This window comes from Cryptomeria japonica, chromosome 1 (assembly GCF_030272615.1).
Source record: "Cryptomeria japonica chromosome 1, Sugi_1.0, whole genome shotgun sequence".
Classification (NCBI taxonomy): domain Eukaryota; kingdom Viridiplantae; phylum Streptophyta; class Pinopsida; order Cupressales; family Cupressaceae; genus Cryptomeria; species Cryptomeria japonica.
In genome coordinates this window covers 238,998,445-239,025,965 of record NC_081405.1, presented here as the reverse complement: position 1 = coordinate 239,025,965, position 27,521 = coordinate 238,998,445, and the positions used below count along the sequence as shown (strand labels likewise).

Here is a 27,521-nt window from a genome sequence, read left to right as displayed (position 1 = left end):
CACACCAAATTAAATAAATTGCAGAAACATGAAGTAATATCATCAACTAAGCACACCAGGTGGCATAGCCAGCCAAGTCTACACTTCTTCAGTGGAGTGTGTTTGATGCAAGAACTGAAAGGAAAGACTTCTACGCTTATTCAGTGGAGTGCTCAATTACAATGAGCACAATCATTTCTCTCTTACTCATCAACTAAGCACACCAGGGGGCATAACCAACCAAGTCTGCACTTCTTCAATGGAGGGTGTTTGAACTGAAAGGAAACACTTCTACACTTATTCAGTGGATTGTGCAATTACCATGGGCACAATCATTTCTCTTTTATTCAAAAGAGTGCAATTACACAACATAGTCACTTCTCATCTAGTCAATGGAATGCAATTACACTGCACAACTTCTTCCACTTATTCTGTGGGGTTTGCAAATACATAAAGTGCAAGAAAAAACCAATCGCAGTACTACCATCCAAGGTATTACAAGATAATATGAAATGCATTACAAATCATCATTAGAGAATATAAGCTTGCTGATTTATGCTGATATAAAGTCTTTTGTCATGCCTCTGCCAAATGGCAACCAATCGCAGCATATATAGCTGCCCATTTCCAACGACTAGGCTATTAAAAGGTGGTGCCAAAGATAATGCTAATAAGGTGGCACTAGTTTTCATACTAGCGATTTAGAATAAAGAAGAATTAAATTAAAATTAAAAGTTATCAAAGGGCAACAGTTGAATAAGAAAGGTTGTGACTCCTTCAAAGGGTACTAGTTGTATGTGAAAGGTTGTGACTCCCTCAATAATAAGATATAAAGGGAGATCATTTCATTGTGGAGAGAATATCAATCAATTAGAAGAAAATATTTTGTGACTAGCAAATAAATATTACAGCCGAATTGGATGCAAACCATCCAAGCAAAAACTAAGAGATATAAGGACGAAAAACCTTAGTTTCTCCTATCAAGTTATTGGATGAAAACCCATAACTTGTCTAGAAAGCAAGGACCATAGTTGTAAAACTCAAACTCGACAATCACTTGGCAAGTAATTGATCCATGTAAAAGTTTAAAAATTTGAGAAGTAATTGATCCATGTAAAAATGATTTGCAAGGTATGTGTTGTCATTTTATGACACCCTTGGTCCATCAGTGAGAATTGATCAGAGATATGTTCCATGGACCAGCGTTGCCTAGTTGATCAAGGAGAAAAGCAGTGAAATCATGGTTTGAAGTGTTGCCTTGTCGGAAGTGCCTTGGCCCTCTCTTTCTCTTCTCCAGAACTCCGGAACCCCGAGGTTTCGAGTTTATTTGCCTTAGCCTCTTTCTTTCCTACTCCGGAACTCTGGAACTCCAAGTTTCCGAAGTTCCCTTCCTTCCCTTAGCTTTTCTTCTGTTCTTTAACCCCAGAACTCTGGAACCCCCAGGTTCTGAAGTTCCCTAGTCTTTAACCCCAGAACTCCGGAACCCCCAGGTTTCGAAGTTCCTTGTTCTTCAACCCCGGAACCCCCAGGTTCCGAAGTTCCTTGTTCTTCAACACCGAAACTCCGGAACCCCTAGGTTCCCAAGTTCCTTGTCCAACTACGGTGACTCCGGTCCCCGAAGTTCCCCAACTACGGTGACTCCGGTCTCCGAAGTTCCCCTTCTCTCTTTACCCCTTTCTCTCTCTATCTCGGAACTTCGGAAACCCGAGGTTCTGAAGTTCCTTTGATCAGTTCCCCGAAACTCCGAAACCCCGAGGTTCCGAAGTTCCTTTCCTAGCCCTCCTTTCTCCTATCCCGGAACTCCGAAACCCCGAGGTTCCGAGGTTCCTTGCTCCTTCTCTTGTCTTACTCACTTCGGGAGTCCGAACTTTCGAAGTCTCCGAGCTTCCTTCCGACTGGTGACACTTCCGGATGGCGTGATCGATACTCAAGGCTTTAAATGCTCCGACAGTTTTGGTGACTTATGCACTTTTTTGTGGAGCCATAGGGGTGCATTTAATGTTTTTGGCAGGATTTCCATCAAGGGAGGTACGGGGCCATGCTGGGTGACTTGTGTCATGTCTGACTTTGGAAGGTCAGTCAATCTATCTTCCTCAGAATTGCCTTTGGAGGTATGGCTAGATTGCTTGCATGTACAAGCCAAGTGCATGCACTTCCCTACACTTCTAGACTGACATGCAAGGGTCATGATCACCATTGTAACCCATTTTTCTATATAATGGCTTTTAGGCCTCATTGTAAAGGGTTCTCTTCCTGCTGCCTTGAGCTTTCTTATGCTCTTCTCTTCTCTTGAAGACTCGTAAATTTTTGCATTTTTGCAATTGTAAGATTGGCTTTTGACCTCATGATGAATTGAAAATCACCATTTTTGCCTCTTTTCAACTTATGTATGCTGTGTATGCTTTCTTACCTCCATCATAGGTGTATGTCTTGTGGTTTTTTCTCTTCATATATGTTATGTTAACTGGTTTTTCTAGAGTGTGACTTGTGGGAATCCTTCTCCCCTCTTTGCATTCAGTGAATTCTAAACTTCATATATGCATTGTGGTCACTCATACAATTGAAAAGTTGTGCACCTTTAGGCTGTTTCAATTAATTACTTGTGTCATTTCAGTAGGGAGAGAAACAATCTCTTCTTGGTGCATCACCTCCTTTTATTTCAACCAATTCCCTCTTCCTTTTGCCTCTGCAAGTTGTTAGGATAGGCTTAGTAGTAAGTTTTGAAGTGTTGAGTTGGTTCAACACCTGCACCTGGAATGAGAAGGAAGCTGGCCTTGCCACACTTTGGGGTTGTTTCCATGTTTCACAAGGTTGCTGAGTTGATAGGTGAGCAAGGGTGCAAGCTTTTGTGATAACAGTTTTTGGCACGCCCGGTGGGACTTATTCAATTCACATGCTAAGGATTTAGTGTTATTCTTAGTGTTTTGGCCTTTAGAGGCAGTCATCTCCCAAGCACTTGGTGACTCTGCTCAAGGACCAGTTCATGCTCACACAAAGTTCATAACTTTGGGACCCCGGAACCCCCAGGTTCCCAAGTCATCGTAACTCTACTTACTTCGGAACCCCGGAACCCCCCCAGGTTCCGAAGTCAGTAAAGCCATCTTACTCCGGAACTTCGGAACCCCCAGGTTCCGAAGTGTTCAGACCCAGAAGCTCGGAACCCCCAGGTTCCGAACTCCTGAGCTTCCTCACTTCGGACATCCGAGCTCTCGAGGTGCCGAAGTGGTCACACTCCACAACTCCAGACCTCCGAGAGTCCTGAGGGCGGTTGCAGATTTCATGCCCAGAATTCATACAAGGGCATCTTCTGGGGCCAGTTTCCAATTCATAGAGCTTCCATCTGCAGGCTCTAGAAGGAGGAGAGGTAGACCTTCATTATCACCAGTCAGGGGTGACGAGGTTGTAAACACTCCATCTCCCAGGTCTTGTTCTACTCCATTTACAAGAGCTTTTCTATCAAGGGCTCCCACCACTCATATCAATAGACCATTGTTTCACATGGCAAGAAATCAAGTCTTTGTTACCTTCAATGGGGGGAGTCCCCTTGTTTTGACTCAATGGAATGACATACCAGTGGCTGCGTTGAAGAGTATACCATACTTCACTGGTGAAACAGCTACTATACCCATTGAGCACATTCAAGACATTGCAAACATCTGCTCCGTCCATAACGTCATTCAGGATGATGTTGCTGTCAGACTCTTAGCCACATCTTTGAAAGGCAAAGCCTTGTAGTGGTATAGAGTGTTATTGTCTAGCTCCATCCACAATTGGGACGAATTGGGGGAGAAATTGTGCAACCATTTTGAAGACAAAAGTGATCACCTATCACTTATGGAGCAGTTAACTACGATCAAGAGGGCACCCCACGAGTTCATGGGAGACTTCAACTTCAGATTCCATAAGACATGGAATAGGATTCCTGCTCTAGTGAAGCCATCCCCAAATCATGCCTTCTTGTATTATCTTAGAGCTCTCAACAACGATATAGCTGTCATGGTACAATCGATGGGTGGAGCCTCTCTACCGGGTGCATATGACATAGCCATAAGAGCAGAAAATTGTTTGATCCAGGCTGGGGAGATAGCTCCAAGGCCTCCAATCCCTCTCTTCCCAGAAGCTCCTACTCAACAACCAACCTTGGCTCCTATTCCCATGGCACCTGCAAGTCAACCATCCACGCCATCTACGTCTTCAAATGAGCTCCATGAGGTCAAGGCTCTATTACAAAACTTTGGCAATGAATTGGTGGCACTAAAAAGACAACAAACTCAGTATAACAGACCTTACCAAGCACAAGGTCAGAATTATCAGCAAAACAGGCCACCCTTTCAAGGGCAAAACCAATGAAGCAATGCGAGGCCTCTGAATAGTGTGAACCCCACAATCGCAAGCAACTCAAAGGCGATAGTTCCAATGCAAAATAACCTTGCCCAAGAGCAAGATTGGTGTCAACCATGTAATCAGCCATACAACCAAGGTGTATGCAAAAGTGGAGGGTTTGTCCAAACTTTAGTAGTGAAAGATGAGCCGACCACTTCTGACCATCAATATGACCCAAATTAGACTAGTGTTGGCACTCAGGCTCACTTACAAGGGGATTCTACCTTTGTCAATTGGCAGGAGGCAGAATTTTGTGGTTTGAACCAAACAAATGGTGAGTCCATGCTGCAGTATGCGAGGTCAAAGAAGAGAGCCATGGAGGCTACCTCAACTTCAACATCAGTCCAAGCTCCAACACCCAATGTAGCTGTCCATGATACAAGCCAAAGTACCATGCAAGGGAACAAGAGGCAGGAAGAGGTCCAAGTCGTCCAAAGAACAAAAGTAGACCTTGTAGCCTCAAAGGGGCCTCTAAAGTCAGTTGGTGTTCCTTTCAACATAGTTGATTATATGAAGAAGGCCAACCTCAACGTCACTATGTGGGAGGCCCTTTCAATCCCATCCCAAAGGGATTTGCTTAAAGAGGCATTAAAGGATGTCAATCAGTCAGGTGGTGAGGCAGCAGTTAGCGAAAAGGCAGCCTCCACCAGCTTGGTGCAGCCCAAGGAGGAAGAAGATTCAAGCAAGATCAGCAAGCCTCCCCCTTTCTATCTCTCCTTAATCATAGGAGACAACTTGGTTCACAACTGCATGATAGATCTAGGAGCTAGTAGCTTAGTCATGCCTAAGAAGGTAGCTGATCTTCTTGGCATAGAATATGAACCCGTGACCAAAGGGGTGGTCCAGTTAGATGGCACTTCTATTAAGACAGTAGGGGTGGTAAAAAATTTGAAATTAACATTGCATGCATGCCCTGGTTGCACTGTCTTGCAAGACGTATCCATCATCGACCTCCCTGCCTTCTTCGCCATCTGCCTGTCTAGAGACTTCACAGCCAAGATAGGTGGGTACCTGTCTTCTGACTGGTCCCATATGCTATTTTGAACAAGGTATGATACCAAGGTCACCATAAGGGCAGAGCCCATTGCCCAAAACCACATTGAGCCCTACACCCCTAGCCCTATAAACATGAATTGCACTTTGCATGAAGAAGGGGAGGAGTGTGCTGTCCGTGAGCTTGCTACTCTCTTCCAAGAGGTTCCTAATTGCTTGCTGGACGAATGGGCCAATGCTTTTCAGTTTGATCCATTAGTTGAGACTGAAGAGACTGGGCTTGGCACCTATTGTATCCATGAAGAGGATACTCCTATCCCTAACCTCATCAAGATGCAAGGAGATTCAGAGGGGTTATGGAACATGTTTTTTGATGGTTCAAGAAACAAGAATGGTGTAGGTGCCAGTGTGATGCTTGTTTCTCCTGAGCAGGAGAAATATTTCTTCTCCTTTAGGCTTCAATTTGATTGCACTAACAATGTTGCTGAGTATGAAGCCTTGATCCAATGTCTCCAACTTGCACAAAGCAGAAAGATCCGATCTTTGCAAGTATTTGGAGATAGTGAGTTGGTTGTTAATCACATCTGAGCCCAAAGTGTAGCAAAAAACAACCTACTCAAATCATACAAACACAGGGTTTGGGATTTAATTGAAGGATTTGAGGCCTTGAATATCCAAAGCATTCCTAGGGGTCAGAACAAACATGCTGATAGGCTTGCAGCAGTTGGTGCTCAATTCGACGTACCAGCGCATGTTGCAAGTGAGAGGGAGCAAAACATCAGGCTTGTTGTGAGGCCTGCTGTCCCAGACAACCAAGTGAATTGGCAAGTGTTTGAAAGCGACCAATGGATCGTCAACTTCTTGCAAAATGAAGCAGAGTTTTCTGCCAAAAATCAGTCTAGGTTGCAAGACCAATATGGAGACCAAATCGTGTAGCTCAACTCCAACAAGTTGCCTAAAGGTCTAGTTACCTTGGAGGGCATTTTCAACTCAAACGATCAGTTGAAGAAAAGGATGATCTTGGCTGCAAAGAGGGGTGATTACAAGCCAGTTGTTGTTACTAAGGGTAGGTCCTTGAACTTGGGCAAGGTGTGTTTCTCAACCGAGCAAGAGGCCTTCGTTGAGCTCTGCCAACAATATGATGACATAGTTGCTTGGACGTATGAAGACTTGAAGGGTTTTGATCCTAGCCTAGCCCAGCATACCATAGAGCTAAACCTGGATGCAAAGCCAGTAAGACAAAAGCAAAGGCCAATAAATCCCAAGATTGAGCCACTAATGAGGAAGGAGTTGACCAAGCTAATAGAAGCCAATATCATCTTCCCTATCAAGCACTCCTCCTAGGTGGCCAACCTTGTCCCTATAAGGAAGAAGAATGGGGAAATTAGACTATGTGTAGACTTTAGGGATCTCAATAGAGCCTCCCTCAAGGATCACTATCCCCTTCCCTCTATGGAGCAGATTCTCCAAAAGGTCAGTAGCTCAGAAAGACTTTCATTCTTGGATGGGTATTCAGGCTACAATCAAATCTTGGTCCAAGAATCAAACCAATACAAGACTGCATTTACTACTAAGTGGGGCACCTATGCTTATTGTAAAATGCCCTTTGGGCTAACCAATGTAGGTGCCACGTTCCAAAGAGCAATGGACATGACCTTCAAGGGTGTATTAGCAAAGTTTGTACTTGTATACCTTGATGACATAACTGTTTATTCGAAGCATGCAGCTGACCATCTTTGTCATCTTGAGCAAGTGTTCATGAAATGCAGGGAGTATGGTGTGTCCTTGAACCCTAACAAGTGTGTATTTGCTACTGATCAAGGAAGATTGCTAGGACACATCGTATCCAAGGAGGGTTTGACCATTGATCCAGAGCGAGTGGAGGATATTCTTTCTCTTCCACTCCCCAGTCACAAAAAAAGATTGCAAAGTTTCCTTGGTAGGATCAACTTTGTGAGGAGGTTCATTCCCAACCTTGCCACCATGGTAAAACCCCTCATTTCCATGTTGAAGAAAAGCTTGGCTTTCAATTGGACCAAGGAAGGAAGGGCCGGTTTCGAAGAGATCAAACAAGCAATTGCTCAGGCCCCTACCCTCGTCAATCCTAATTATGAAAGGGATTTTATCCTCTATACCTTCGGAGGAGAATCCAGCATTTCAGCTGTCCTAACACAGCTGAACGATGACAGGTTGGAGCAACCTATTGCTTTCTTTAGTGAGGGGCTAAAGGACTATGAACTTAGATATAGCTATGTAGAGAAGCAAGTCCTCATTGTGGTAAGGGCATTAAAAAAGTTCAGGCACATGTTGTCCAACAATAGGATCCAGCTCTTAGTTTCGCATGCAAGTGTCAAGGATTTCCTTCTAAACAAGGATATTAGTGAGAAGAGGGCTGGGTGGATAACTAGGGTCATGGAGTATGACATCAACATCAAGATCACCAAGCTTGTAAGAGGCAGGGGACTATGTGAACAGCTTGTCTCATCTTCTGAGACTACTTCAGAGGTCGCCCTTGTGTTACAAGAAGATTGATCAACTGACAACAACACTCAATTCAGTTGGGTAAGTGGCATGACCGCCTTCTTAATGGAAGGTAGATGCCCCCAAGGTTTGGACCGGACCAAAAGAAGACACTTCAGGTTGCAATCCATTCCCTATACCCTAGCGAATGGCACTCTTTTCCGAAAAGACTCCAAAGGAGTCTTACTAACATGCATCGAGCAAAACCAAGTCAGCAGACTGTTAGAGGAATTTCATGATGGCTCTTCAGGGGGCCACTTCTCTGCAAGGACTACAGCTATCAAGATAATGAGGGCTGGTTATTACTGGCCATCCTTATTTAGTGACTCACATAGATGGGTGAAGAATTGCAAGAAATGCGCTCTCTTCTCTGGGAAGCAAAGACTAGCTGCCCTACCCCTTCATCCCATCCAAGCAGATCAACCATTCGCCCAATGGGGTTTAGACTTCATTGGCATGATAAACCCACCTTCTAGTGCTGGCCATAAGTGGGTCTTGGCCGTAACAGATTACTTCACTAGGTGGACAGAGGCAGTTGCATTGAGGGATGCTACTGAGGCCTCAGTATTAGAATTCCTTGAGGGAATTGTGACAAGATTCGGTGTCCCCTCCACCATCATATCAGACAATGCCAGGGCATTTGTTGGAACCCGAATCAGTTCTTGGCAATTAAGCATGGTGTATACTTGAAGACATCATCCAACTATTACCCTCAGGGTAATGGCTTAGCTGAATCTTCCAACAAGAACCTCATCAAGATAATTAAAAGGACAATTGAAGACAATCAGAGGGCATGGCACACTAAGTTGAGGACAGTCTTATGGGCTGACAGGATCACACCCAAGAGGGCGATTGGTAACTCCCCTTTCATGCTAGTATATGGGAAGGAAGCAAGACTCCCAACTTCCCTGGAGTTACCCTCTCTTGAACTAGCACATCAGCTGGAATTGATAGAAAATGATGCCATGACAGTAAGGCAGCAGAGCTGATGGAGCTAGAGGAGGTTACAAGTCAGGCTATGCATACACTTAAGACTCATCAAGAGCAGGTTAAGAAGGTTTTTGACAAAAAGGATACTAATAGGGTCTTCAGGGAAGGAGATCTAGTTCTCAAGTGGGATGCAGATTGAGCTAAAGTTGGGCGACACTCCAAGTTTGATGCTATCTGGAGTGGCCCATATGTCATCACTAGTTGCAAGGAGGCCAATGCATTTCATCTCTCCAAGCTTGATGGCGAAGTTCTTCCAATCCCAGTGAATGGGATTCATCTCAAGCCCTGCTTCTAAAGAGGGTGTTGATGACTATGTAAATATTAGACTAGAGTTTGTTTTGCTTTCATAAGTGCTTATGCACATGCCGCATTCTCCTTAAGAGGGTGTATGCTCTAGTTTTCAGTTTTCCTCCAAGTGATGGCACACACATGTTTGGGTCTTCCATGACTCAGTGCCCAATGGATGCTTAAGGCTTCTAGACTTCATGCTTAGCAGGCAAGCATCCCGCAGAAATCGCCAAAAATGTTGTCATTTTATGACACCCTTGGTCCATCAGTGAGAACCGATCAGAGATATGTTCCATCGACCAGCGCTGCCCAGTTGATCAAGGAGAAAAGCAGTGAAATCATGGTTTGAAGTGTTGCCTTGTCGGAAGTTCCTTGGCCCTCTCTTTCTCTTCTCCAGAACTTCGGAACCTCAAGGTTTCGAGTTTCTTTGCCTTAGCCTCTTTCTTTCCTGCTCCGGAACTCCGGAACTCCAAGTTTCCGAAGTTCCCTTCCTTCCCTTAGCTTTTCTTCTGTTCTTCTCCCCGGAACTTTGGAACCCCCAGGTTCCAAAGTTCCCTAGTCTTTAACCCCGGAACTCCGGAACCCCCAGGTTCCGAAGTTCCTTGTTCTTCAACCCCGAAACTCCGGAACCCCCAGGTTCCGAAGTTCCTTGTCCAACTACGGTGACTCCGGTCCCCGAAAGTTCCCCAACTATGGTGACTCCGGTCTCTGAAGTTCCCCTTCTCTCTTTACCCCTCTCCCTCTCTATCTCGGAACTCCAGAACCCCGAGGTTCCGAAGTTCCTTTGAGCAGTTCCCCGGAACTCCGGAACCCGAGGTTCCAAAGTTCCTTCTCCTTTTGCCTTCTCTCCCTAGTTCCTCCGGAACTCTGGAACCCCGAGGTTCAGAAGTTCCTTTCCTAGCCCTCCTTTCTCCTATCCCGGAACTCCGGAACCCCGAGGTTCCGAGGTTCCTTGCTCCTTCTCTTGTCTTCCTCACTTCAGGAGTCCAAACTTCCGAAGTCTCCAGGCTTCCTTTTGACTGGCGACACTTCCGGATGGCGTGATCGACACTCAAGGCTTTAAATGCTCCGACAGTTTTGGTGACTTATGCACTTTTTTGTGGAGCCACAGGGGTGCATTTAATGTTTTTGGCAGGATTTCCATCAAGGGAGGTACGGGGCCATGCTGGGTGACTTGTGTCATGTCTGACTTTGGAAGGTCAGTCAATCTATCTTCCTCAAAATTGCCTTTGGAGGTATGGCTAGGTTGCTTGCATGTACAAGTCAAGTGCATGCACTTCCCTGCACTTCCAGACTGACATGCAGGGGTCATGATCACCATTGTAACCCATTTTTCTATATAATGGCTTTTAGGCCTCATTGTAAAGGGTTCTCTTCCTGTTGCCTTGAGCTTTCTTATGCTCTTCTCTTCTCTTGAAGACTTGTAAATTTTTGCATTTCTGCATGTGTAAGATTGGCTTTTGGCCTTATGATTAATTGAAAATCACCATTCTTGCCTCTTTTCAACTTATGTATGTTGTGTATGCTTTCTTACCTCCATCATAGGTGTATGTTTTGTGGTTTTTTCTCTTCATATATGTTATGTTAACTGGTTTTTCTGAGTGTGACTTGTGGGAATCCTTCTCCCCTCTTGGCATTCAGTGAATTCTAAACTTCATATATGCATTGGGGTCACTCATACAACTGAAAAGTTGTGCACCTTTAGGGTGTTTCAGTTAATTACTTGTGTCATTTCGGTAGGGAGAGAAACAATCTCATCTTGGTGCATCACCTCCTTTTATTTCAAGCAATTCCCTCTTCCTTTTGCCTTTGCAAGTTGTTAGGATAGGCTTAGTAGTAAGTTTTGAAGTGTTGAGTTGGTTCAACACCTGCACTTGGAATGAGAAGGAAGCCGGCCTTCTCCGGAGATTCAACCCCCTTGCGCAAGCTCCCACACTTCGGGGTTGTTTCCATGTTTCACAAGGTTGCTGAGTTGATAGCTGAGCAAGGGTGCAAGCTTTTGTGATAACAATATGGAAACGATTGGACCACATGATGATAATGTGCAAGATATTAGTTATGCTGTTGTGAGGAATGATTTGTCTAAGATTGACCCTCATAAGGAGAAATTGCAATTTTATCAAGAAAATAAATTGAAAATTCCATGATGATACATATTGACAACATGGAAGTTGACCATGGGACATTGAACTCCCTTGTTCCAAGACTGATGAGCTTGTTTATGGGTTAGTTTGTAGTCATGAGAATGAGACTTTTGGTTTACCTCATTTAAGAAGAATGGATGCATTCACCACATTGTCATCCCATAACACTTGAAGTTAAAATGGATATATTCACCTTGGGGAGCTTGATGCTAATTGAAGTAAAAGATATAACTTGTAGTGAAGGACACCTAGATCTCTTTTACCCAAATACAAAATCAGCTTTGCATAAAGGAATGGGATCTCAGTATTCACAACTCTCCCATAATTCATTGTGACAGAGGATGCAACATTTTGCTATCATTTTTTATGTAAGCTGTGACAATCAAGAGTTTGTATTCATTACCTAGGATCCATAGTGAAAATGAAATGTGAGAACTCTGTAATATTTCTAGAAACTCTCTTGTTGGGTTAGTTACAGCATATGAGAACCTCAAAAGTGGACCAAAAGAATATTAAATCATTTCAGAAAAAGGACATTACATTTAAGGTTATAGATGTGCATCATGCTTCTAATCCTCATCTTAATAAATGAGAAGCTCATTCCTTTGCTTTGAATCAAAGAGATAGCCATGACACTGTGCAAATGATGGGCCAACCAAATTGGTTCTTTGCAAATACAATTGTTGCCAAAAAGAGAATTGATTTTCAGATTGATGTTTCCTCTACTTGGTTCCAAACTATGCTGAAATTGCAAGATGTCTTTTCATTTCTTCTCTCTAAGGATTAGAGAAAACTTATCTCAAATTACTGACCTTGCTGATTTCCAACTCTTGGTTTTATTGTTGAGAATTATTGGGAAATACCAATACATAAGCCTGAAGAGTACTAGACAATAAATTTTCCACAAACTTTTGAGGATGGTATCAGCCTTATGATATTAAAGGCGTATAATGGTAATCTGGTTGAGACAGGTATTGTAACAATAGTTCTCCAAGAACATCATTGTAGTACAAAGTCAGAAATAACCAAGACAATGAGAGAAGCGTTACTTGGTGTAAATTTTTCAATATCTAATTATGCCAAAGTGTCACAACAGAAACAATTATTTTGCAAGGAGAATAAATGTCTAGGAAAGACAAAGCTACAAGGTTGATTTGGGATCCCGGTGATTCTAAGTGTATCCTAGCTTGTGATTTCTCAAGGACAAACAATTTTGGGAAGGGTAGACTGCCATGCCCCTACCAAATTGTTACCAACCGCAGCATAGATAGCTGCCTATTTCCAGCGATTAGGCTATTAAAAAGAGGTGCCAAAGGTAAAATTCTAATAAGGTGGCGCACTAGTTTACATACTAGTGATTTAGAATAAAGAAGAATACAATTAAAATTAAAAGTTATGAGAGGGCAGTGGTTGAATAAGAAAGGTTGTGACTCCTTCAAAGGGCAGTAGTTGTATGTGAAAGGTTGTGATTCTCTCAATAATAAGATATAAATGGAGATCATTTCATTGTGGAGAGGACATCAATCAATTGGAAGAAATTATCATGTGACTTGCAAGTAAATATTATTGCCAAAGAGAACACAAGCCCTCCAAGGAAAAACTAAGATATTTAAGGATGAAAATCCTTAATTTCTCCTATCAAGTTATTGGACAAAAACTCATAACTTCTCTAGATACCAACGACAGACATTTAAAGAAAATAGCTGCAAATTGGAAGAAGAAACATAGCAGAAAATCAAGGTAAAATTATTTTCAAAATTATTTAAATATTATAGTAAAATTTATGCTTTTTATTTAAGTTATATTTATAAATATAAAGGCAATTATCATTTTAGAATTAGAAATATTGTTTAAAATAAAAAATAGAAATGTTCTATAAAGGGACATTACATCTGATCACAAAACTTGATTGTTACAAACTTACAACAACCCAGTATGAACCAAATAACATGGATAAATAAAATACTCAAGTAACCAACAAAGGTATACCTTTGATAGATGACATTAGAGCTGATTGCGGGTTTGATATCACTCTGTTTCTCTGATAAACTGTCAAATTAGAACTGATCACAATGTAAACTGTTGATTAAAAGCACACCAAAACCACCCAACTGCAAAGCATTGAGAACATGCACCAAAACTCCTCTGCAACACTTCTAAACACATTGGAAAGGATAGATTATCAAACTGATACCAAAAAGCTATCATCGGGTCTGTAACAGCTCATTGAGTTGCTGATAAAACATGAACAGCAGATATAAATTCCAACAAAACTCACCAATAACAAGCAAGTTCACCTGGTAAACGTTTGGTAACATATGTCCAACCTAAACTGGAATAAATGGACACCCAAAGTGAGGCATTTCATCCACTGGCATTCCCACACCTCATTCAACATGGTATGACCTCCTCCAAGATGTTTTCTTTGCACTTTTCAAGGGGCGCATTTAGCAGATTACACGGTGTTATATATATATATATATATATATATATATATATATATATATATATATATATATATATATATATATATATATATGTATGTATGTATATATAACTGTGAATACTCTGTCTAGGCAAGGAGTATGGCCTGCTTAGAGATGTACAACCAACATCATATTATCTTCCAATTGCTGTTCAAACACTGTAAACACCACTAGTAAACTCCAGCAAACAACAATTTAATCAAAACACATCAAAATTGTCCATTCTTGCAACAACTGGAAAATTCACTTTGCAGCTCACTGTTGATTCCTGTATGAAATCACTCTAACCAGCTAGGGGGTTTTTGTCCCTAAAACTAGTATTTTAGAAAGGGTTTTCATTCACAGGAAAATTAGGGATGAACACAGGTTCTCTCAAATGTAGGAGCAATATTATATCATGTCTAACTCCAACAATGTGCTCACAACCTCCTTTTATAACCTTCTGGAGGAAATAAAATTGTAATTTCCTCTTTTCCCTCCAAAAGCTCTTTTTCTTTTTTCAAATTAAATAATAAACCTTTTACGAGAGCAATGTTCCCCATGTGCCTAGGCATCCCCCCTAAAGGCACAACTTAACACACTTTTTAACAAATAATTATGCCTTAGTTGCCTTTTTAATATTTTCTAAAAGTAGCATGCTTCTCCAAGAAGTTTGGAGACCTCCTAGAAGGACGGAATTGCATTTTGAAAGTATCACGAGGCTCACTGAGATTACCTAACTTACTACCATGAACAAAACCACTGCTAAATCAATCCTGTGCTCTCCAAGAAAGTTGGAGTTCTCCTTTGCCTACCAATTAGCCTATGGGAAAACTCAATTAGAAGGCTAATTGTTCTTGAACTGAATATGCTTGAGAAGGGGACATTGCGTCTTTATTATACAATGTTTCATGAGATTTTTCTGTGATAATATATACATTAAACTACATATGTGGAAACCATCGAGTCGCATTCACTAAAAGAACTATTAATTCCACATCATTCATTCTCTAGATAATCCTAGGTTTACATCACTGATGAACATCTTTAATCAGCCCAAAGGTAGATTTCAGACTCGCCGGGCATTCATATGGGGTGGTTCTATCACTGTGTAATTGAATTTCAGTTAAATGATATCTAGACACGTGTTACAGCTGATTCTTGGATATTATGGTGTGGTCCCTCTCCAAATTTATATGCAAAAACTAGGTGTTTCTATATTGGAGTACTTGTATTGATTCAAACCATAAGTATTGCAGTAATATGGATAGGAAATTTCACAGATTCAGTTTTACAGTTCTGAAAATAGGGATAGCAGTATGCCATCTCATAGAAAACTTTATGATTTAACATGCTACATGATACTCTTACCATTCTCATCAATAATAGGTTAGCAATTGATGCTAGCCCCATAGAAACACCAAAGGAAATGGCAGACCCACAGTCTATATTCTTTCTGATCAGTTCCACAGTTCACAGATTGAAAGATCCTGATAAAAGAATGAAATGATTTGTCAGAGCTTAGTTGTTGTGTTAGGTGACATATAGGTAACCTATTTAATTTTACTACTCAAAATGTAATAACAAAACTTTACCGAGCACTGTATTTGTGGTTCTTAGTTTTAAGAAGTTGATGTTTGAACTTTGAAGTTCATGAGACTTGACTAAAGCATTCCGTAATGGACATAAAAGGAAGTTTAAGACCTGGTTACATGTTGCAAGTATGCTTTGTAAGATATCAAGTATGTTGCAAGTATGCTTTGTAAGATGTAAGTATGTTCTTTTCTGTTTATTTAAATTTGTGTCCTCGAGTGGATGGTATGAGGTGCTCTATGAACATTTTATAGTTCAAGTTTCCATGAAACATATCTTTCACGCAAATGCATGATGTGATTTGAGCAACATGTTATGTTAAATGCTAGAAAACTTTAAAATTAGACATCATGACCACTCAGGTATGGTGTCCATGGCTATTTTTTTCATTTTCATGTTTCTTAGACCCTACATCATATTGACAGACAGTTGAGAAGAGGCCTCGGGAAATGATGCTACGTAGGGAGTTTGCCAATGCCGTTGGATATCTGAACCAAATTCTTTTGGAAGAAAGTCGTCTCAAGTTTATCCACTGGGATTTCCATAAATTTGCTAAAAGGTCTTGAATTGAACTAATACAAATTTTTACTTGAGTTCCATATCTGATTAGGCTGTTACTAATTATATTCTGCTACAGTAAATCTGCAAATGTCCTTGCAGTTTTGGGCGGTGTGGCCAGTGAAGCACTTGAGTTGACAGGATTCTATTACAGTGGAAAGCCCTCTCGTGCCAAAAAGAGAGTCAGTGGGAAGCCTTCTGCAATCAAGCAGAGAGTGAATCAGCTGAATCGAACTAATACTGCAAGGTTCACAGCTCACTCTTGCATTTCATTCTGCAGAAGAAACTAGTAGTTGACATATGTAAAAGAAAGTTAAATATTCATGAGAATTGTTGTATTTATGGTAGAATGCCTTTTCTTTGTTATATGGTTTAACCTATGTGAGTCTAAGTGTGGTTTTGTCAGTAATTTATATTTCTGCGAGAAGCTGGCTACCTGTAATTAAAAATGTTGAGATCATTTCCACTTTATTTTACCCCTATTTTTTTGGTTGACATTTTATTCATCTACTACTTTGGATTCATAAGTTACTGATGGATATATGGCCGGAAATATCAAATATGTGATTGCTAGTATGCACATGAGCAATCATGATAAATTTGTTTGCATTAGGACTAAAATAGATATTTATGACCTTATTAATGGTAATGTCCTGAATATAACAATGATCATTTTTGAAAAATAAAATTAAACCTGCCTTACCTTGGTCTTACATATTGCCAAGTTGGGGTTTAGGAAGGGGCGAGCTGACCTTTTTTCTTTTGAGATTGACACACACTTTCTATGTTATGAATTAGCCTTTTATGAGGTTCTATTGGTGTGAAAGAGCTTGTCTGTATACCATGTTGCGTGTCCATTAACCTAGCCTCATACACGTGGCAAGATTATGAATATCAGGATATGTTAGATATGTGAAAGAGATGGCAAAATGAGCTTCTTCTTTTCTAATGTTGTTGGCAAGATGTTTGAAGAACTAGATAAACAATATAATTTTTCCTGTGAGGAAATATTATCATGTGCATTAGTGCAGGTTGCAGCAGCAGATGGGACACTTCATTAATATTGTTTTCTTTTTAGACTTTTAGTTGACACATTTGAAATATAGTAGAACCTAGTAGTAAATGTGTAAACAGTATGCTGTTTTATTTGTATTAAATTGAATGTTTTGTGTCAAGCTCATTGATCCATCTTTCATGAGCATGGGTGGTCTACCTAGCACTCATTGCATCTAGGTGACGCTCACAAAGGTTAAACTTTGGGACTTCCAAGGAGGTCACCCATCCCAGCACTGTTTTGACTCAAGCTTGCTTCATGGAGTTTCCGTCAAGATCGATCCCACTTAATGTGAAAACATATTAAGGCTAGGGATGCAAATTGGTAGTTTCAATAAAGTCAACTAGAGCTAATTGATATGGCTAGACCATTTGTACTTCAGCCATGTTTTGCACAACATTGTGTTCCATGAAGTTATGGTGATGAAATTGGTAAGTGATAGGGAGTCAAGGTTTGAGGTCAAGGGCATAGATAGCATGGACAATTAGCATAATTGGCTTCTTGTTGTTGGAGGAGTTGTTTATGGGCTGTATTCCCATAATTACTTATCTGCATCATATTGTATGTTGAGAGCCTAAAATTGGGGAACTAGGAGGTGAGAGCAAGGTGTGGAATGAGAGACAAGTTCATGGACTCAGTACTCAACACTTGTTGGTTTGAGGCTGCAAAGCTAGGTTGCATAACATGCAAAACCCTCTTAACGTTGGTTGATCCTAACTGGGTGTGGTGCAATCAAATGATTGGGTGGAAAGAAGAAAAATAGGCATGCTCTGGGCAAAACCTATTAGAGAGAAGGTTAGAAGAATACACTGAAACAAAAAGGAAAGAAAGCAAACTTGTGCTCAAGATAGGGTATGCCTTTTGAAATCTCATCTTAATACTTGAAAAGTGAAGTCTAAACTAATGCAAATTAAACAACACCACTTTACAAATCACTCAAGGAAGCATAACTGAAATTTAATACAAGAAATTTAACAAAATCTTTGAGCTCTACCGCAGACAATGAAATGGAAAAGCAGCAAGGTGTGTAATTTAATCATTAAACTAACCTAAATTCATTCAAATAACACGCAAAACCCAAGCCTAGTTGCAAAGTTAACAAAAATATGAGAAAGGAACCTGTTCTCATTATTTTTATTATGAGACCTTACAGCAAATGCAAAGCATTGCAAGTTAACTCAAGAAAACTCAAGAGTCCTCAATATAATTAGCAGATCTGAGAAAGCTCTTAGAGATAATACCATAAAAAATAAAGATTAACTATGGGAAGAGCTTAAGAAATGAATACATGTGCTAGAAATGATAGCATATTCAAAGCATAAATAATGCTCCATGCCAAAAAGAATCCCAATGTGATGTAAAACAGCCATGAAATGCAGGTACAACAGGTACACGACTCAAACAAATCACAAGACATCTAAGATGTTCAAATTGCAACCTATATATTTCAAAGAAGTAAAGACATACACAATATTTGATAAATTCAGCAATGAATTCAATATAATATATAGGATATGCTTGGAATTAATCTTTAAACCAATTTCAATGATCCATATACTATGATGGTTATTGATAAAATAATATTAATATCTTCTATAATTGTCATCTTCTATTTTTAGCGGTCATCTTAGTTGTCGACTTATTTAGCTATTTAGCTTTTTAGTTGACTTATTTAGCTTGTTAAGCTTTTTAGCTTATTTGATTTCACTTTAATTTCACTTTAACGACTAGTTCTATTTAGCTTTTTAAGCTTTTTAGCTTATTTGATTTCACTTTAATGACTAGTTCTATTTATAGAACATCGTCTTGTAACCTCTATATATACGTGTATATCGTTCAATGTAATTATCCAATTTAGTTGTTCGATCATTTTTTCATGGTATCAAAGCATGATTTAAAAAAAATTGCAAAATTTATAATTTCATATTGAAATTTTTTTGTGGAATTTTTTCTAAAGTTTTTTTTCCTGGGCGAGTTGGATCCAAGAGTTTTTTTATAAAAAATATTTTTTGAGCGATTTGCAGATTCAAAGGCTCTTTTTGGTTCTTTTTTTTGGCAGGGCTTTGGGCTAGGGTTTCATTGAAATTTGCTGGAAGATTTGAAGTTTTTTTTGGTAGATCGTGGATTTTTAGGGTCGTTTTTTTTGCAGGGCAATCATCGTGGGTTTCTGCTCAACTCGCGATTTTCGCGATTCTTCTTTCTTCTTTTTCACGGCTACAAATATTCCACATTTTTTGTCTATGTATTCCACGATTTTTGTGGGCATATTTTGGCGATTTTTGCACTTTTTTTTCTTGTTATGGGCTTTTGCATCTACACGACTTTTTCGCGTCTGTTACCTACGCGATTTCGGCAAAATTCGTGTTCTTTTTGATAGGACGTGTCTGCAGGACAGCGTGATTTTTTTGTGTTGTTTAGTAGCGACTTCTGGGTTCTTCTGTGGCTTGTAAACCCTCTTTTCTTGAGCCGCGATTTCTGCGCTATTTCGTAACATTTTTCGCGATTGCACTGTAGAAGTTTTTGGTTTTGTATTTTTACCTCAAGCGGGTAGGGCACGATATTTTTTTGGGGGGTGGGTGGGGGGGGGGGGCTTACAGATCTGAATCTAGGGTTCTGGTTTCAGAAAAATCTGAGTTGTTTTCTACTATAAATCTATAGTAGGGGTTTTTAGCGGATTCTTTTTTGGGCTCTCAGTAAGTCTCTGATTTTTCGGAATTTTGTGCCTGGGAATCCGTGCCAGCATACATTCCTCGGGATATGTGCCAATTTTTTTGCTGATTATTTTTCTGTGACCTAGGGTTTGCAAGAAAATTTTTGAGTTTTCAGCAATTTGTGCATTGGGATTCATGCCAAGAATTCCACTCCAAAGTTTCAAATTTTTTTTGCAGCTGCTTCTATTCTGATTTTTAAAAAAATCGGATTCTTCTATCTCTTGCTTTCACTCGGTTGACCTCGTTCAACCTCGGTTTTCGTGATGGCGTCTTTGACCAACATCATGTTGGAACACAGTCAAAAGTTCAACGGCCTCAACTACAACACCTGGAAACAATGCATGTTATCGATATTTGAATATCGTTGCTGATGAGTTGATACTTTCTTATATTTTTATCCTCAGAACTCGAGTTTTTGTTATCTTTTGGTTTGCATAGTAGTAGTAATGTATTGGAAGTTGACTATATGTATTCCATATGTTAAGCTTGAACTTATTAAATCATGTTCTACTTTTGCCAGTCTATTCCTGCAGCCAAGTCATTTATTCCTGCAGCCATGTGATTTATTCCTGTAGCCATGCAGATTATTTAGGGTAATATCATATGTGAATTAATAGATGTGTTAATTAAATAAAATGCGTATGTATGTCCTTGTATGTTATTTCTGTTGTAGTGCAGGTAATAAATGATACCACGATGGATGTTCTCCTATCGCGCCTGATTAAGGAAAGGATATGTATGAGATAACTAAAGATCAAACTATAGAGGACTTGAGCAAGCGCAAGGTACGGCGTAAGCGGAGCAGTCAAGAAACATTACCAATGTCTAACTTCAGTGGGCATTGAATTTGCAAATACCGCCGCGGCATGTAAAGACTATGGTGTGGTTTAGATCCACGTTTCCTGCAGCTTAGCTCCAATTATCTTCTTTATCAGTCAATCATCCGCCTCTTCTTCTGGGCGTGATTTGTGTGGTCTTTTGTAGTTAATTTCTTTTTAATAAAGAGCTCTTCTTCTTCTCAAGAGTTAGACAGAAAAGGAGAAGAATAGAGCAAAGAATTTTTGATAGTCATTCTTGAGTTTCTTTTTAAAACTGTGTAATCACTTTCAGAAAAGGATGAATAAAAGTTATGTTATTCTGATCTGTTAAAAGTTGTTTTTCGAGAAGCTTGGTATCACTCATCCAAGGGGGCCCACTTGGCGAGTGATCCCGTGTGTTTGTTAAAATTAGTTTTCTTTCTTTGGCAGCAGTAGAAGTTTTTGCATTGACTGTCCCTGCAGCCACTGGAAACAGATCCATCGACTGTTCCTGCAGCCAAACCAGAATAGAGTAATTCCTGTTTATCCATATTGAATTTATCCAGCATTGCTTTTAAGAATTTATGCAGAATTCTTCATGTAGCCTTTGACCTTTTTCCGCATAATGTTAGTTGCTGCAGTAATGCAGAATAGCTGTTACAGGAACTTAGTGCATATATAGTGCAGACTCATTTCAAGTACTACATCCTTGGGTTGACAATCAAATGAACACTAACTATGGAAATAGTGACTTTACCAAATGAATGTTCAAACTTCGGATTGAGACTTCAATTAGAGTTATTATTCTTATTGTTGGGGTGAACATTTTTGGCATCGTTGCCGGGGATGGTGTCAAGCTAAGAACCTGTTATGGTTATTATCTTTTCAGTTTTTAGTTAATTGTTCTTTTGGCATACTTGATTGTTTGAAAAAGAATTTCATGAATTTGCATGCAGAAACGAAAAAGAGATGTTCTAGGTAGATTTCTGCCCAGTCATCCTAATCATGCAAAAAATAATTTCTCAGATATAAATCCTTTTGCTGAACTTTATCAAACCCCAGAGAATTTGAATAACCCTGAATCTGAATTCCCAAAAGGTAGTCTTCATTTCCTCTTTGAACCTTAAGAAGAAGAATTGCATATAGTAACAACCCCCACAAGTCCAATGCAAGGAAACCCACCTCATGGTGGAAATAATCCACCACCACAACCAGACCCAACGTTTGAGTTCCCCATGTCTGATCAGCATGATAATGCCAATCTCAAGAACATTCCAGCTTCTTCCCTCCCTAAATTCTATGGATTTGTGACAGAGGACCCAAACACATTTCTGTTTGAGTTTGATGTTCTTTGTAGGAGTTTTGACTATACCACAGATGCCCATAGACTCAAAGTTTTTCCTGCCACCTTGAAGGAGTCTTCCTTGAGATGGTTTATGAGCTTGGGTGGTAGCACAATCAATACATGGGATGAGATGAAACGATTGTTTCTTGCAAAATACAAAGATTATTGTAGAGGCACTGATCGTCATGGGGATGACATCTTTAGAATGACACAAAAAGAAGATGAGAGTCTTGAAGATTATCTGGAAAGATTCCTATTTAGTGTCAAAAAGTCTAAACATAGTACTCTCAATGAAGATTCCCTCAAGTTGATATTTTTGAGGGGAATCAGTGATGAATGCACTGATTCTTTGGATCTAATGGGAGGAGGTGACATTACACAGTCCACTTGGGCTGAAATAGGACAAATTCGTAAGAAGTATTCTAGATCTGCTTCTAAGAAGAACAGGCGTTTCAAACCAGGAGCACCATCATCAGCATTTGGTACTGGAGTTTCTAGATTGGAACTTAGCCTTTTACTGAAGGACTTTAAGGAGGACATTATAAATAATATGGCTACCCAGTTGGATACACTTGTAGCTAAGAAGAAGCATGAAGAATCTGATGCATTTCTTGTAGAATTTTGCCCAAATTGTAGACAACGAAAGAAGGATTGTCGTTGCAAAATGGTTGCAAATGTGGAAGTTCCTGACTTCAAGCCAATACAACATGAAACTGAGCAAGTCTTCTATGTTGCTCAAAGAAGGCCAAATTTCCAAAGACAAGGTATGCCTTCGGATCCACTTTCTTTTTTTGGTTATAGTGGAAATTCTTATGTATCAAATAATCAATGGCAACCAACTTATGCTCAAAATCTTGGTAATTATCAAAATTGGTATGGTTCTCAAGCCCAAGGGCAGCATTTTGGTAATCAAATACCACAGTGGCAGCAGCCACAAGGGAATTGGTATCCACCTCAAAGCCAAGGAAGTCAGTTTCAAGGCAATTGGCAACCTACTTCTCAATGGAGGGGGAGTCTTTAGCAGCCACAACCTCCTGCAATAATGCCTCCTCCTGTAGTCACTGCAGTCCCACCTAAGCCAACGCAGTTGCCTACTCAACCACTGCCAAATCCTAATATTAAGCCTCAGCAACAACAACAAGCTTATTCAGCAGATCTTAATCAATACTTAACCTATTCTCTATCTCTAAGTGATATTCACCTTCGATCTGGGACAACTCTACCTAATCCATCTCCTCCAGTTATCACTGAGGTACAAGAAGAACAAGAAATCTCTGATCCAACAAATGCGATCCCTCAGAAGCAGGTATCACCGCCATTTCCCCAGAGATTGCAAGAAAAGGAAGTTCCCACAGAACAAGAGCAAGGCTTTGATATTGTAGATCAACTGAAGCATATTTGTGTTAAAATTCCATTGTTGCAAGCAATAAAAGATGTTCCCATATATGGTAAGGCACTGAGAGAAGCATGTTTAAAAAAACCTGGTAGGAAGAAGAAGGATCCACAAATAGTGCATGTTATGGGTCAATTGGCAGATATTATGTTAGGCAAGGTTGCAATTCCAAAATATTATGATCCAGGTAGTCTTGTTGTAAGTATAGTCATTAATGGCAACCAGATAAGAAATGTTTTAATTGATTTAGGGGCAGCCATTAATGTGATGACAAGAGAAGTAATGAAATAGCTTGAAATCAATAGTCTAAGGCCTACACCCACAGTTCTACAACTTGTTGATAGTTCTACAGTAAGACCTGATGGTATCATTGAGGATGTAGTGGTTATTTTGGATTCATGGGAATACCCTGCAGACTTTATGATTCTATCTCCAAAAGCAACATTGGGAGGATATCCGATGATTTTGGGAAGACCTTGGCTTGCCACGATTGATGCATATATTGGATGTAGATCAGGCGATATGACTATTTCAGATGGGAATTCTACAAAAACATTAGCCTTGTATTCTCCTACACAACCCCAGCTTGATCAACAAGAAGCCGTTTGGCCTATTTTAGGAGAAGAATCTGAGGGAGTTGACTCTATTAATCATCTTTGGACTCAATTCTTTATCATTTATCAGAATATGATGATTAATCGAGGGCCATTCATGCAATTACATGATGAGGACTCAATTCTTTATCAAATTCTGATAAATGAATTGATACAAGAACAACAATTGCATGAGTTGGTTCCGAATATTGCAGGTTTGGACTTTCCTGCAGCCACTGATATATTGCATACTCTGTTGCCACAGGAAGTATCTTCTCATTTTTCTGATATAAACCAGATTGATCTTACTATCAAGATAGAAGTTGATTTGAATAAATGTTTGAATATCAATAGAGATCTTTCAGATACTCAAAAAGAGGCCCTTGTGGACTTGTTGAAATGTCATAAAAACGCTTTTGCATGGGATTACAAGGATATGCATGGAATAGATCCAATAGTTTGCACCCATTGTATTTATATAAAAGAAGAGTGTTGCCCACTCAGACAGCCTCAAAGAAGAATTAATCCTGCCTTGAAGGAGATAGTTAAAGAAGAATTGCAGAAGTTGTTAAAGGCCGGGTTTATCTATCCTATCTCTGATAGCCAATGGGTATCACCTTTGGTCATAGTCCCTAAGAAAGGAGGAAAATAGAGGGTATGTGTTGATTATAGAGCCTTGGACTTAGCAACAAGAAAAGATCATTTTCCATTACCATTTGTGGATCAGGTATTGGATTCCTTGGCTGGTAAAAGATACTTTTCATTCCTTGATGGATTCAGTGGTTACAATCAGATTCAGATAGCCCTGAAGGATCAAGAGAAGACAACATTCACTTGTCCTTGGGCCACATATGCATATTTTGTTCTTCGTTTTGGGTTGTGTAATGCTCTAGCCACTTTTCAAAGAGGGATCAGTGTCTTTTCTGATATTTCTCAAGACATTATGGAAATCTATATGGATGACTTTACAACTTATGGTTTTGAATTTGAACAAGCATTAGGGAACCTGAAAAAAGTTTTGCAGCAATGTGAAGACTATAGTTTGTCATTAAATAGTGAGAAATGCTTCATCATGATGCAAGAAGGAATAGTCCTTGGTCATCATATCTCTGTAAAAGGAATACAGGTGGATCCAGCAAAGATTGAAGTCATTCAGAATATGAATGCCCCTATGAAGCAAAAAGATGTAAGAAGTTTCCTTGGTCATATTGGATACTACAGAAGGTTTATCAAGGATTTCAGCAAAATTGCAAGTCCCTTATATTCACTACTTACCAAGGATATAGAATTTAAATGGATCTTAGCATGCAATGAAGCTTTCTTAAAGCTTAAGCATGCCTTGACTCAAGCACCAGTTCTTAAAGGTCCAAATTGGTCTTTACCATTCCAAATCCATACCGATGCATCTGATTATGCAATAGGGGCAGTCTTAGGACAGAAGATTGACAAATTGGAAAATGCAATATATTATATTAGCAAGAACTTACAGGGACCTGAGTTGAATTACACAGTCATTGAAAAGGAAATGTTAGCTATTATATATGCACTCAACAAATTCAGGCACTATATCACGGGATATCCTATATTTGTGCATACAGATCATACTGCAATAAGATATCTCATGAATAAGCCTTTAATAACTGGTAGATTGGCTCGCTGGTTATTGTTGATGCAGGAATTTGATATCACAGTTGTTGATAAGTCAGGGAAGTCTAATGTGGTTGCAAACTATCTTTCAAGACTTCAGTTACAAGAAAATTCTACAGTGATAGATGATGCTTTTCCAGATGAACATGTATTTCTTATCCAAGCTCATACTCCCTGGTATGCTGATATTGCCAATTATTTAGTTGCTGCTAAAATGCCAATTCATTTCTCTCCTAAGGAAAGAAGATTGTTAGTTGAAAAAAGTTTTAACTTCTCATGGATTGTTGATTGTTTGTTTTATATTGGGCCTGACCAAGTCATGAGAAGATGTGTGAGAGAAGATGAAACATATGATATCCTGCGTGCATGTCATGATGAGCCATGTGGAGGACATTTTGCTGCCAAAAGAATAGCACTGAAAGTACTAAAAACAGGATACTATTGGCCCACATTACACAAGGATGCAACACAGTACACAAGGAAATGTGACAGATGCCAACATATGGGAAGACCTACAAAATCTGATGAAATGCCATTATATCCACAAATATCAGTAGCACCATTTGATAAATGGGGTTTAGATTTTGTTGGCCCAATTGATCCACCTTCTAATGGCAAATCCTACATTTTGGTATGTACAGACTATGTAACAAAATGGGTGGAAGCTCATGCCATGACACATGCAAGAGACAATAAGGTGGCTGAGTTTCTTTATGAAGAGATATTTACAAGATATGGAATGCCAAGAGAGGTTGCCTCGGACCTCAATTTACTTCAACATTAATAGCAGCTTTGGTCAATGAATACAATATAAGGCACAGAAAATCTACTCCGTATCATCCACAAGCTAATGGACAGGTAGAAGTTACAAATAGGGAGCTTGAGGCTATTCTTACCAAAATAGTATCAGTTCATAAAAAAGACTAGTCTCATAGGCTTTCAAAAGCAATTTGGGCATACAGAACAACTTGGAAAACACCAATTGGTTTTAGACCTTTTGAGATGGTTTATGGAAAAACAGCAATGATGCCTATTGAATTCGAGCATAAAACTTTGAGGACAGCTTTGCAATTAAATATGACATTGTCTACAGCACAAAAAGAACGTATTCAGCAATTGAATACTCTGGATGAATGGAGGAAAATAGTTGTCCAGCAGACAAAACTAATTCAAAATCAGAGAGAAAAGTGGCATGATAAGTATATCAAAGAAAAGAAGTTCAAAGCAGGTGAGTGGGCACTGCTATATGATTCCAGATATAAAGATGCTATGGGGAAGTTGCAAACCAGGTGGTTAGGTCCATATGAGATAGAAGAAGTTTTCAATAATGGAGCAGTTCGTTTGACCACAATTGATCTTGTTCGGTTTAAGCTTTTAGTGAATGGTCACCGACTGCGGCTGTATCATAAGCCGGCCACTAAAGAGGAGTTCCTACAGCAATTTGACCAAAAAGATGAAACAAAGGTTCCTGCAGCCACTACGGAGGATCCTGCAGCAACTGATCAACTTCCTGCTGCAATTGAGCAAAGTAATAACGGTGAGGTTCCTCTTGCAGCCACTGCAGTGAACATGCTTGCCGCTTCATAATTCTTCTCGCATCATTTCACAATAAATATTTCCATATCTTATGGGAATATTCTTCTCCGTAAATAAAATTCCATCCACGTCATTCCATCCCACTTTCTTATCTATAGTTTCACTTCATTTCGCCATCATTTTTTGTACGACTGCAGGTATGTGCATATTGTGTTTTGTTTTAATTACGCATTTATTATTTCATTATGATTATTCCTTTTTAAAAATCCACTACACTCCCCGAAATCTCGTCAGCTTGTGTGGACACGTGCTAGGTTAAGTTGGGAGGGGTGCTTTACGATTCGGTTTCCAAAGTTATTGATTATCCGTCCTTTTTGGTACTTAGAATTGATTGCATGCCATCATTGTTTATCAAGTTATTATTTCACGCAAGCAAATAATAAATTCTGCCGCTAGAATTGAAATATTATGGAATTTTCAATTTAGCAAGTCTGTCGGATATTTTGGTTCTCTATTTCTCAGCTGCATAGTG

The 27,521-nt window shown here is 39.6% G+C and overlaps 1 protein-coding gene across 1 annotated transcript in view; it reads left to right on the top strand.

The window, feature by feature from the left end:
* LOC131050857 (phosphatidylinositol-3-phosphatase SAC1) overlaps positions 1–27,521 on the top strand; it is a 90,376-nt gene that overhangs the window by 50,333 nt on the left and 12,522 nt on the right. Inside the window, exons 8-9 of the mRNA XM_057985156.2 lie at positions 15,781–15,914; positions 15,993–16,160. Coding sequence (XP_057841139.1) covers positions 15,781–15,914; positions 15,993–16,160 — 302 coding nt within the window. The remainder of the gene's footprint in view (positions 1–15,780; positions 15,915–15,992; positions 16,161–27,521) is intronic.